This window comes from Rhinolophus sinicus, linkage group LG03 (genome assembly GCF_036562045.2).
Source record: "Rhinolophus sinicus isolate RSC01 linkage group LG03, ASM3656204v1, whole genome shotgun sequence".
NCBI classification, from domain to species: Eukaryota; Metazoa; Chordata; class Mammalia; order Chiroptera; family Rhinolophidae; genus Rhinolophus; species Rhinolophus sinicus.
The window spans coordinates 96,237,640-96,251,083 of NC_133753.1; the positions used below are offsets into that span (position 1 = coordinate 96,237,640).

General features: G+C 42.2%; 1 protein-coding gene across 1 annotated transcript; it reads left to right on the forward strand.

Annotated features, from left to right (window-relative positions):
- Positions 1-214: 214 nt before the first annotated feature.
- On the forward strand, positions 215-9,215 carry TMEM202 (transmembrane protein 202). Its single transcript, XM_019735937.2, has 5 exons — positions 215-1,781; positions 2,046-2,301; positions 7,783-7,932; positions 8,272-8,403; positions 8,858-9,215. Exons 1-5 carry the CDS (start codon positions 1,584-1,586, stop codon positions 9,082-9,084), a joined length of 963 nt encoding a protein of 320 aa, XP_019591496.2. The 5' UTR covers positions 215-1,583; the 3' UTR covers positions 9,085-9,215.
- The last annotated feature ends 4,229 nt before the right edge of the window (positions 9,216-13,444 follow it).

The following is a 13,444-nucleotide window of genomic DNA, read 5'->3' on the forward strand; positions in this document are numbered from 1 at the left end:
ATTCAACAGTAAATACTATTTTTGCCAGGCACTGGGCTAAGTATGAAGAGACAGAGGGTTAAATACCATTTTGCAGAAGGAGGACTCTATAGACTTTGAACTTCCAGGAGTTCCCACCACTGAAATAAAGAGTAGGTGTCAAGGTGGGGTGGGTGGGGTAGGGGAATGCCAGCAAAGTGTTACGGGGCACCCTGAGTCAGCCCACACTTAGGAATCAAAGTTTACCTGTTTGCAGAAAATGAGCTGGGGATCCACCTGAGCGTTTATCTGAATAAACATTCATGCGGTGGAAAAGGATGGCATCTGTTCGGCGTCTTAGACTGATTTTGAGTCTTTGTAGGAACAGAAGTTAGGACCAACTCTGAGAGAGTTGTTTGAAAAGGAGGCTTTGAGATACTCTGCGCACAAGTGCTGGTGTGGAAGCAGGGGAAGGCCGTTCTCACGTCCACACAAACCCCAACACCGCTGCAGTGTATTGAACGGTAGCTTTCAGCGCATTGGCTAGTAGCCCCTGGGCTAGGATACTGGCATTTTCGCAGCGGGCAGTGGCAGTGGCAGGGGGGTAGCACCCTTCAATGGCTTCAAGAGCAGAGGGAATTAAAGAGAGGTGTCATGCAGGGTGTCAGGCGGGATCTCAGCTCCCGCTCCCTACATAAGAACGCAGGACATGGTGAGGCCAAAAAGGACCACCCACGGAGCCATAGATGAGGGAGTCACACCACTATATTCTCGCTGGTGGCTGGGTTGGAGACACAGGAAGCAGGAGCTTCACAATCCGCAACCTGCCGTCCGCTTCTCTGTCAACCAACCCCACTTACTAGCTGCCATCCGCCGTGCTAAGTGCAATCTGCTCTTGCTAGCTCAGCCACCATCTTCTTGCTAGCCCCCATTTTCTGCTAGCACAGCCACAGCAGTTATATTAGTGGGCAATGGCTCACTGGTTACAGCTGACGGCCAACTAGCCACAACTGATGGCCATTTACTACCTGAGCCAGCACCTTTCCACATGAGGCCGAGAGTCTGGAAACTGCACTCCTGGCTCTGTCCCCACAAGAGGGAACCAGAAAAGGGTGGATGTTGCATGAAGGACTGTGGCTGACGGACGGGTTCATGAGCCTGTTGAGATACACCTGGGGCCTTCCACTTGGAGCTCGGGGAAGAGCATGAATCCTGGGCTACTGATGTGTGTGTGTACAGATGTGTGTACAGATAGCAGTAAATCACGATCATATATATATATATATATTTTACTTTTTAAAATTAAATTTATTGGGGTGACAATGGTTGGTAAAATTACATAGGTTTCAAGCATACATTTCTATAATATATCATCTTTATATCACATTGTGTGCTCACCACCTCATCACTTTTTTTATTTGCTATTAAGGAACTGTGTCTTATTCTTCTTTATGTCCCAGGAACTAACACAAAGTCTGATACACAACAATGGCTGATGAAACACTTGTGGATTTATTTAATAAAGGAGTTGGGAGGAGTCAGAGGAAGGAGGCTGGGGAGCCTCACACATACAGGCACATGCTTAAAATGTAATGATCTCTTCCTGATCTGACCAGACCTGGAATATGAAACAGAAATGCGCTCGGCGCCTTGGGCTCTGGGCCCCTTTGGATTCTGCTAGCATGTGTGAGGAGGTGCTGAGACAAATTCCGTGGCAGTTAGAAGGTGAACTGGCTGCTGAGATGGAGAGGAGGGACCAATTAGTTTTGACCTTCTACAGTCCTGAGGTCCCCAAACTTAAGGGGAACCGGAAATACCAAAGGGTGAGGAGGTACCTAATTGCAGGTCAGATGGGAGGAAGAGGTCAGATGCAACACAAAATACTTAAAAATAAGTGACTGAAAGGCAGGCCCAGACAGCATGTCATAAGGATAGAGAAAAGATCACCCTTTTGTGTTTTGTAGAAGGGGTCGGGATAGATATCCACAAATCAAAGCCACATGGGGACTCTCCAGGTAGAGAAGAGTAGGCGACCCTGGGGGTAGGGGTATGTTTGTGGGTAGGCAATGTTTCCCTCATCCTTGTAGCCTACCCTCCCCACCAACAAACATCCGAGTGCCTCGATGCCACCCCAGAGGCGGCAGCAGCGTGTGGATCAGACACACACCTACATCCGAATGCTCTGTGGCAGCCTGTGTGGTTTCAGCCTCCTAATGCTGATCTGCGTGTCCCCACTGAACTGGGTGCAGTTCCTGGTGATCAAGGATGGCTTTGAACTCTACGCAGGACTCTGGATCTCCTGCAACCATGAGCTGTGCTGGAGCCACACACCCAAGCCACCCTGTGAGTGCCACTAAAATGCCGCAGGCCCCACAGTTCCAGAGCTTTCTGCCACACTGGTCTTCATCTTTCTTCCTCCAAGATCTTTGGCCTTCATGTCTCCAAGTCCAGGATGGATCTCGGCCAGATTGTAAATATAGCCATTCTTTTCTTTGGTGTCCTTTCTCCCTCGTACTCCAGGTTGTTTCCTCTCCCAATTATGAGTTGATACCCTCTCTACTCTCTGGGAAGAACTCTTTTGTCATTTACAAGCGGTTATGTGATTGGTGTTCTAATGCAGAAACGGAAAAGAAATGATTGATCATAGCTGGGAGATAAAGCAAAGCATCTCAACCTCCATCAGATTTAACTTTCAAGGTCTATTTGTTGGTCTGCTAACAGTAGGAGAGAGCTTAAATGCATGTCAGATCTGTAGTTTAACAAATGCCAGATATTTAGAGTAAGTTATTAATGTCAATGTTATGTGAATTTAAGAAAACTGAAAATGCAACACAAAATACTTAAAAATAAGCTTCTAGGCTAGAAGATACCATATGTATGAGTTTTTCAATCAGAACCAAGACTTAGAGGAAAGACATAGCTAAACTAAAAACTTTCCTTCTCACCCGCAAGAGATAACATTTACACAAAGAAACAGGTATTGTGAAAGAAAAGCATTTATTTCTCCTTGTCAGAGACGGAGGTGCCCCAGATGCTGGGGGTGTGGGGACACCTGGGCCCAACACTGAGGTGGAGCATCGTTATTTGGCCATGGGCCGGGGCATTTGGAGCTAAGGGGCAGGAAGGTACCGCAAGATCGTGGGTAGAAACTGAAGTCAAAGGCAGGCAGACAAGTCAACTGCATTTTCAACTAAGAAAAACTAGGAAAAATACTTGCAACAAATATGAAACATAAAAGATTAATGACCTTGATATATAAAATGTATTCAAATTGTTAGAAAAAGATAAATACCCAAATAAACAAATTCTTTGTAAACAGACAATTCACAAAAGAGAAACGACAAATGTCTAATGAACATAGGAAAAACAATTTTAACCTCAATCAGTCATTAAAGAAAGGCAAATTAAATGACAATGAGAAAGAATTTTTCAACCATGACATTAACAGATTTTTAAATGGTGATATACAATGCTGCACACTTCCATGCACGCTGAGGACAACGTACACAGGTATAAGCCGAGCAATATGTGTAAGTGGATCCAGAGATTTACACTCACTAATTCCATTTCTAGAGAAATGAGGTAAAAGACATTGGCATCAAGTTCAGCTGTCATTATATTTATGTAAACTCTATTCCTGGGCTTAAACTCAGGACTTGAGATTATTTAAATCTTTGAGTCAGAATCTTGAAATTTTGTCACTTAAAATAGCAAATAGTTTATTTTTTTTGGAGCCTTGAATTCACCTATGAGGCCAACTGTTAATGGTTTAGAGAGAGTCAATTATGTGAGTCCCCTACGTACACACATATAAATTAAGTACCCACCCGATTTCCAACATTAACTAGTGCTAATTCCAGGTCCGATAATCAGTGTGTAATACAGATCTCATAAGGAATTCCCAAAATGGAATCGATAAGTGCAGGCTTTATCAGCCTGTGACAATAATACGTTGTTATTGCCCAAATTCAAGAACTTTAAACTTGTATCTACTGGATTGCAAGAATTTGGGCCTTGTTCGTATGCCATCCGCAGTCGTTTCTGAGAGTTTCACAGGGGCTATCTCTGGTGGTCTCAGGAATGTGTGTGCTCAGATTCTTGGGCCCTGGACCCACTCTAGACCACTGTGCCTTGCCTCTGACTTCACCTTGTTCTAGATGACCGAAGCCTCTCTGCTGTAGCTGTTGATGACAGAACAAGGAAGAGGCGGGAAGTAGAGGACACCATCCTTCACGTGTTTTACTAGGTCTCAAGTGTGGAGCGGACCTTTCTGTTAATTCCCTCATAGCATAAGTGAGATTGCAATGTAGTGTAAAGGAATGTGTTCCCATGGGCAGTAACTTGATCTGTTTTGTAGAGGGTGGGAGAGAAAGGGTTGGTCTTTTATTCCAGACACTGGGCACTCCAGAGCCAGGGCCCCGGGAACCACCATGCATTAAACATCACCAAGTTGTGGGAAGTGCTTTATTCTGGCGCTCCAACTGGGTCACCAGCGAACCCGACTACTGAGCGGATGTCACTGCCTCCCCTCCAGGGTGCTACATCTCCATCCGGGATCTTTTCCATTCTCAAGCCAAGTCCTGCGTGCGCGTCCCCTGAGTGTGGGGGCATTCTGCTTTGTCCTTGTGTGCCTGGAGTGAAGGCACCATGGCAGCAGCGTGGGGGTTTAGACTTGGCTGAATAAGTGGCTGATTCCCCAGCTTGCCTCCAGCAGTACTACCTTCATCCTCAAAACCGATCTCCACCCTCACGCCCACGCACCCAGTCCAGCTCCTTCACAGTGAAAAGGCCGAGATCCGCGCGGAGCACTGCCTCCTACCCGGACTGCGATTTCTGCTGGAGGACGCAGGGTGCGTTGAGGGAGCCCCACCACCACGTTTCTTTGGAACAGCGAGCACCGCGCGCTGGCTTCTCTCCTCTCATGGCTTCTTTCTTCTCATGTCATCTCGGCTTCCCCGCTGCTTCCTTCCAGGGCCGTCGACAGCTAGAAAGGAGGAGGGCATCTAGTGTGAACTGAGCCCCCCTCACTTCCCAAAACCTCCCAGGCAAAGTTTTACTTTCATAGCAGTAGGGGACCCTGCCCATCAGTGACAAACGGCCAAATGGTGCGAGTTCTCAACTGGCTGAGAAGCACTACTGTCCTCTGGTTGGGTAGTGTCCCTCCCAGGCCTGGTAAGTGACCTCTTACCTGACGGCTGTGGAGTGCAGAATCACTGAATGCAAAGGTCCTGAGAATGCCAGCAAGGGTCTTGCCACGTTTTTCGAATGATTCGGAGTTCTTTCTCTTCCAGTTGAGAGGGACGACCCCTGTCTTGCCAGGGTGTCAGCTTCATCACCTTCAGTAACCTGGGAGGCTTGCCTTGCTATTCCTGCAGCCTAAGTCACAGCGTATCATTAAGGGAAGCTTCAGAAATATTTGGATACAGGTGAAATAGGTTTTTCTTTTTGTTTTACAGGAGATTCAGCAGCTTTGGGACCTTTGTTTTGTTAAATGAATTTTTAAAAACTATGAAGGTAACCAAATGCAGCTGTTTTAGATTTTGACGCTAAGTGTTTAGTTGGGCAATTTGTTGTGCATGGTTATGACTAGTAGACTTGATTCCTTTGAAAACTTAGACAGTTCTATGCATGAATGTTTAGCTGTTTATTTGGAGTAGTGAGTGATCTTGTTTATGTAGTTGTCAGGAGATGAGGCACTAAGACAGAAAAGAAAAGGTATGAAGAACATGAGGGCACAGTCTCCCCCTCAGGGTAGAAGAAAGATCGGACTGTAACATACCTGACACAGGAGTTGGAGTGGCTATCTTAGACAATTCAGTTTTGTGTTTTAAATATCAGAACCAATTTGAACTAGTGTCAGCCAAAGAGTAAATGTATTTATAAAGATTCAGGAGAATCTCACAGACTCCCAAAGGCAGGAAGTTTGCTGGACCTTTGAGGATTCCAGAGGAGATTGGAAACAAGCCCACCTCACTCAGTGTCTCTAGGTTTGCTTTGTCACTCATCTTTGTTTCAGCTTTGTCTTATCGCTACAGCTCAGTTTTCCCTGCTTATTAGTGTATAACTGCCCCAAAAGTGATATCCCAGTCTAGTTTTATATCTTCTTGATTCAAGCAAGCAAAAGAGGAAATTAACATGAATCAGTTCCAAATCCAAATTTCCAACCATAAGAATCAGATTGGTCCAGCATGAGTCAGGTCCCCTTCCTTGGTCCAATCAGCCAGAGTCCAGAGCCTAGACAAGGGCTGCTAGGGCCCGAGGGGGATTGTGGGCTGAGATGCCTATGACACTGAGCTTCACACAGCTCAATTTGGGCTGGTGGTTCTCACTAGCTACATATACTGCCAATTCTGAATGACTCAGTTTTCATAAAATGTGCTGCTCTTGGGTTATTATGTTTCAATGTGGCTAACTTGCAGAACAACTCACCTCTGTGAGTCGGGGTGTGGTTTCATGGACATCACCGTTATTGATGGTAAGTTCTAGAGAACAAAATAAAACTTTAGAGGCAGATCTTCTGCTGGGATAACATTGGTACATAATTTTGTCTGTCTGTATTACTTGGAAGCGGGATTGGGATTCTTAGGTGCACAAATGCTTAGAGAACTTTCAGTGGTGGAGATGAGCTGGCCCCTGCTACATTGAGACAGGAAAGAAGCTAGATAAGGAGGCACCCTTCCAAGGATGCTGAAGAAATTGCTGAGTCTGTGGTAGCTCAGAAAAGCCATATCAACTTGCAATGACAAGTTAACCTCTCTATTTCTTAAAACATTGCTGTGAGCTCAGGAAGGATTTGTTCCATGTTAGGGGTGTGGTAGCAAAAAGTAAGGTTTAGCACGGCCCCACTTCTCTCTTACCAACATCCAGAGCCAAAGAGAGCAGAGATTGGGAGCCAAGAGATGAGGGAAGAAGGAGTATATGGCACTTGGGCAAGGGCTTTGGAGCAAACGAATTTTAGCAGACCTCTCCTTGAACAATTGTGAGATAGGACATAGAGGGAATTTCAGGAAAAGAAAGGGAGATACTTTTGGGGTGTTAAATCCCTGAAATCCAGTAAATCGAGGGCTTGGAATCATTATAATATAGGAGTTAAAATAAATGTGACTTCATTTTGTAGTCACAGGCTGACAAAGGCCTACACGTGCCAGATACGTTTGAAAGAGAAAAGAACAGAAAGAAACTCCAAGTCCAGCAATGGTTTAATTATTAAGCAAAACGTGTTAACATACTGTATTGTACCCATTAAAAATGATGTTTACAGTGTGTGATCTGGGAAACATCTTACTATATAATCTTAGAAAAAAATCACATGGTATTGAGTATCATATCTACTGTGCACAGAAAATAGGAGAATTCTAGAAAGAAATAAAATGTTAACAGTGGTTGCCTCTGGGTAGTGGGATTGTGGCTGATTTTCTTCTTGATTTTTGATGCTTTTGTCATCTTTCCAATGCTTATATATTGAGCATGTATTACTTATTAAAATTGGGATTAGGAACAAGAAAAAATTTGAATCTGTGTTGTGATGTTAGAGTCATACCTCTTACAAGCTACTTTACATTGACGTTAACATGTTAACTACCCAGAACTAGGTGTATATTATTTTTGGTTTTACAGTAAAGGCTGTGCCTTCATAGTAAAGAAATCCCAAGTATCAGTGAAGAGCTGAGAAAGACAATCCTTAGTTGTGCTGTGGATGCAACATAACAAGTTCAGCTTCATCCTCCTTAGTCTTCACTGCCTTCTCGGAGACTCTATCTGTTGTCTTGAGAGAGGTTGCCTGCTGGACTAACCAAGCCTTTCCTTTCTCCTTCTCCTTGGCAGATTATCTCCAGTATTCCAGGGCCTTCTACCTCATCTCTGTCCTCACCACACTCATCAGCCTTGGCTGGCTCCTCAGCGCTTGCCTGCCCAGAAGAGGAAGCATGACCACCAACTTGGATCTGAAGGTCTCCATGCTCAGCTTCTTCTCAGGTACAAACATAGACAGGCAGGGTGATGCCAGGGAAAAATTGTCAAGGGAACAAAGCTTCTCTGTGGCATTTTCATCCTAATTTTTCTTTTGGGTCCCTTTTCTCTTCTTTAGTATCACATCAAGCTGCCAGTTACCTGCCCTGTCTTATTATATAAAACACACTTTAGGTAACTTATACCAGGGGAGAGGTGAAAACCCCTTTCTCTCTCCCCTCTTGGTCAATCCCCACATTTTGATCCTGCCATACATATGGCATCTGGAAAAAGAAGAGTTGGGGGTGGTAGTCAAAGCAGACTGAAGACACTGATGGGTTGTGACATCTTTTCTTCTGGTCCTAGCCATCTGCTTGCTCCTCTGCCTCATCCTATTTCTGGCACAGGTTCACGGGCATGCCAGGGATGCTATGGAGTCAGCTCTCCTATGGGCCTATCATATTAATTGGTGGAGTGACTTCTTATACATGTTTTCTGGTGAGTCAGTCCCCCGCCTTATGCTAGAAGGATCGGAGGGGAAATCACTTCTTGAAAGGGAGGTAGAATCTAGGAGAAATAGAAACACTGACTGTTCCTATATAGAACATTTATACATCAAGAGGAAGTATGGTATGTCACTGACGACCGGGAATTAGTAATCTGTTCCACTACTAAGTGAGCCATAGACAACTTGAGTGATTCGCCTAAGACCATACAGAAAGTAGTGGAGCTCTGACTTGAATCCAGGAAGTTCAAGCTTTGTCCTAACCATGTGAGAAATACTATAATGGAGTGGGAACATGGGAGGGTAAGGAACCCTGCTGCGGAGAGAAGGGTTGGCGTCACTGAAAAGAGGCCTTTTGAACTGAGTATGTAAAGGATGAGTAAGAATTTTAAAAGCCAAAGACCATGTGTCCATTGAAATAAACGTGAAATTCTTCTCTTCCCTTAGGGATCATCTCCTTTGTCAACTACATAACTTTCAGATCTCTTCCCCTTGATCAAAATGTCACTGTGATTCCCACAGAGCGGTCAAGGCTAGGGATTGGTCCAGTGACTACAGTTTCACCTGCTGAAGATGAAGGATCAAGGCCTGAGATGGAATATGCAAGTGACAGAGAGGAGAATCTACCAAATGCAGACCTACCAGATGCAGACCTACCAGATGCAGAAATGTGATGGTGATAGGAAAACTCAACTATTGCTTGCCTTAACAACGGGGGAGAAGCTAACTGAGTTGGGAATGATTGTGCAGATTCTAAAAAAAACACTCTCCTAATATCATGTCCATATTACTGAAGGAGACAGCATTAAAGCTGATGAAATGTCCTTTGTGTGTGTTGGATCCAAAATATGTATAATAGTCATAAAAAAAAGTAATGAAAACTCAGTGAAGAAAAAAATCTATAAGAAAACATCAGTATTTAGGGTCATGAATCAAAGAAACTAGCAATAGATGCGGTGTGTTGATCCAAGATCTTTTTGGGCAACAGGGATCTCATGGTCATGGAGAAAAATGCCACCTAATTCTGTCTGACATTTCCTTTGTTACACATGCATGGAAGGTACTTGGACAATAGTACTTAATCTCAATTGGAGATCATTACCAGAAATGGAATGAACACCAATGGAGATAATACGAAAGGTGCTGAGAGGTCCTGGGAAATCCATGGGGTCCCATTTCCTATGAGGACTGGTAATTTGAAACCCATACAGTCTATTTTGCGACCCATTGCTTCTACCTTGGCTGGGCAATACCTTTACCAGACATCCACAAACCCTCTGAAATTCTACACAAAACTTGTGTTTGCACTTTTCTATGAACAGGGCCATAGCCTCCGTCAGATTCTTGACAAGCCTGTGACTCCTTTGATTTGTTAGGCATCAATTACGTTTTAGAACCAAATGAGGCTAAAGGGCTTTCTTCAGCCTTGGTACATATGTGGACCAAGTTGAAAGATTTTTCCATGTTTTATACACCCTGTTAGACTGAGTAAGTGGGGGCAGGGGCAGGGTTCCAGCAATCACATCGATCTTTTGATGGCTAAAGATGCCTTTCAAACCCAGACCAGACTCCATGTAGAAGGTCCCTGATATTGATTGTCTCTCTCACTCCTTTTGTAATTGCCACTGCTACTGCTGAGGTCCATTCTTCTCTTCCTCACGCCTGGCAATGGAATGGACTACAGTGCCCAGCTTCAGCCCTTGCTGTTCTTAAAGTTAAGCCCTTGGGTCTTTTGGGTTTAAATAGTCACTGGTAACCTTTGGAGAAAACAAACAAAACAGAAATGGAGCAATCATGTAGTTCTTATAATCCCGGTCCCTGATTAGTATTCCCAAACATTTCTAGATGGTAACTGGAAGCCCAATAGATTAATACTTCTGCTTTTATCCCTGAGGGGAGGAGTTTTGAAGCACAAGCATGTGTGCACCCACACACAGAGACCCACATACGTGCGTGCACCTTGTTTGGCTCTGCTGGAGAAAACCCTGCTCCCCATGTTGGCTCCTCATCATAGCAGGAGATCCAAGTCAGGGCAGAATGAATGGTGCCTCCTTACTCCAAGCTGCCTCATTTCAGAGGCTGTTCCTGGGCCTTTCTCTGGTTGTAAGAACAGACGTGCAGTCAAATCAAGTCTAACTCCCTCTCCTCCTGTCACCATTCACACACGAACTATACCACACATATTAACTAATGAAGGACTCACTGGGTTCACAAGCTTTGTTTATAACTCAGTTTGAATATTTCAATTATATGACTAATTTGATGCGGAGCTGAGTCCTGATGACTCTTCAGGAAACGGAAGTTTGAAGTGGGGTGAGAAGGAAGCGGGTCTAAGAGTGGAAGATGCTAGATAATAAGGAAGTCATGATAACGACCCTGGCTGTTAGGGGAGAACAGGCAGTAATTATAACTAAGTTTTCTACTTTGCTAGCAGAGAATGATCTTACAAGCAGAGACAACCTTTCATTGCTCCTTTAGAAACTGAATGCTCCCTCCATATTCTTCTTTCTCTCTTTCTTTGCTTGTAGAGAATTCCTTAAAAAGCTGAAGTGGATTTCCAATAAGATAGTTCAGTAAATGACCTTTTGATACATCTCCTCTGCTCTAAATACAGTGCATGATAGACGAATTGGAAGAGAGGGGGTAAGTATTATATTAATCCAGGTCAAAACAAGACAAGCATTTTCACTGACCAGAAAAATAACAAAAACAACAAAAAGGCCATGATTCAAGGTAAACCATAAACTTAATGGGCTCTGAGTCGAAAGGCAAGCAGAGGTGAACAGAAGACAGCTCCTATGGAGTGGAAAGGATTAACAGTGCTTCTCAAGATACAGGCTAGAGCCAGCTTCACACCTCTAGTTCAAACTAGGGACTTACGAAAAGAAATGTAACAAAACCTACTGCCAAGCACGGACTGGGGCTGTAGCTTCTTTGGAACTACAGACCCAAAGGAGACCAAGCAATCCATTGATTCATGAACTGTGTCTGTGACAGCATATGTTGTCCCTGATAGCATAATTCAATAGGAAATCTGAAATACCATATGATGAGACTTGACCCTGGACTGGGGCCTTTGGCCAAAATAAGGAATCCCCAAAACTACCGGATGGCATAAGCCTAGAGGGAGAGAAAGAAACAAAAAAGGCAACAACAACAGAAAATCTGTGCATGCAAAACATGTAAAATAAAAAAAGTTCAGAAAAAACCTCAAAGTCAACAATCAGAAAATAAATTTATTTCAGATTATTTGGGTTATAGTATGATAAAGACTTAGGATATATAGTATGATAAAGTATTCTTAGGATGTACAAAGAGACATATGATGAAATCATAGATTGCAAAACAAAACAAAACAAAACCCAGAACTATGAAACAAAAAACAGACATACAACAAGAAAAGGTTGAATGAAAAAGACCCAATTAGAAATCACGGAAATAAAAAATATAGCTATTGTCATAGGAAATATAGTCGATAATATAGTAATTACTATGTATGGTGTCAGATAGGTACTAGACTTATCAGGGGTCATCATTTCGTAAGTTATATAAATGTCTAATCACTATGCTGTACACCTGAAATTAATATAATATTGTACGAGGTCAGACAATTAAATTCATGAACTCAATCTAGAAAAGGTGCTACATACCTCATTGCTGAATATCACTATGGTCACCTTCAAAGTACTCCCCTTGGGAAGCTATGCACACAAGCCAGCGTCTAGTCCATCTTTCAAAGAAATTTTGGAACTCTTTTTCTGGAATGGCCATTAGAGCTGTCATCATAGTACCCTTGATGCCCTGAATGTCATCAAAATGTCTTCCTTTCGAGATTTCCTTTATCTTAGGGTAAAGAAAGAAGTCATTGGGGGCCAGATCAGGTGAGCAGGGAGGGTGTTCCAATACAGTTATTTGTTTACTGGTTAAAAACTCCCTCACAGACAGTGCCATGTGAGCTGGTGCATTGTCGTGATGCAAGAGCCATGAATTGTTGGTGAAAAGTTCAGGTTGTCTAACTTTTTCACACAGCCTTTCTAGCACTTCCAAATAGTAAACTTGGTTAAGTGTTTGTCTAGTTGGTACAGATTCATAATGAGTAATCCCTCTGATATCAAAAAAGGTTAGCAACATTGTTGCAACAAGTTCGCAAACTTAATCGTAGGAACTTGTATGTCAACTGTAATTGAAAAATATGAAAATTATTTAAAAAATATTTAGCCATTGAAATAAAAAATACAATTGATAGGATAAAATCTAGATAGTACACTCAACAAAGAGAAAATAGAATATTTGCAAAAATTGACCAAATACTATGTCTGTTAAGAAATTTTCAATAAACTAAAAAAGTTTCAATAAAGGCTCTCAGTCAACCTATGTTTCTTGACCACAATGAAATTAAATTAGAATTCAATAAAAAAAGTACAATTTTTAAAACTTCTTTATATTTTTGAGAACTAAAAAATGCTCCCTAAAATTCATGGGTAAAAAGAAAATCACAATGGAAATGACCAAATATTTAGAACTGAACAACAATAAAAGAATTGTAACAATCAAAACCCATAGGTGCATTTATTGAAAACAAATGAACCTGAAAAAGAATAACTAGATAAACCAAAAGAAGAAACAAAAAAATTTAAAGTAAACATTAGTAAGATATGAAAATGTCTTTAGGTTCAACAATAACGTAAAATCTAATTCTTTGGAAAAAAATGAAATAAAAGACAAACTACAAGCAAATCTAATTAAGAAAGAAAAAAGAGAAGGAATATATATACTAAAGTTTATATAATACATATTCCTTATATGCATATGTATATACATACATATATGTGTTATTTGAACATATTTTACTGTTTAAATTTTGTGTTTCTTTACCATCTTTGTGCTTTGTTTCTTTGTTAAAATCACCCACAATGGCTTTAGATTTTTCTCATTTTTTCCCCTTGTATTCCTATCTGTGTCTACTTAATATTTTGAACCAATAAGATATCAAATATCCAAATTAATCTGCGGATTCAATGTAATTCCAAACAA

Coding starts and splice junctions, on each gene's coding strand:
- TMEM202 (XM_019735937.2), top strand. CDS start 1,584: ATGAAACAGAAATGCGCTCGGCGCCTTGGGCTCTGGGCCCCTTTGGAT. Junction 7,933..8,271: donor CATGCTCAGCTTCTTCTCAG/GTACAAACATAG, acceptor TTCTGGTCCTAG/CCATCTGCTTGCTCCTCTGC. Junction 8,404..8,857: donor CTTCTTATACATGTTTTCTG/GTGAGTCAGTCC, acceptor CTCTTCCCTTAG/GGATCATCTCCTTTGTCAAC.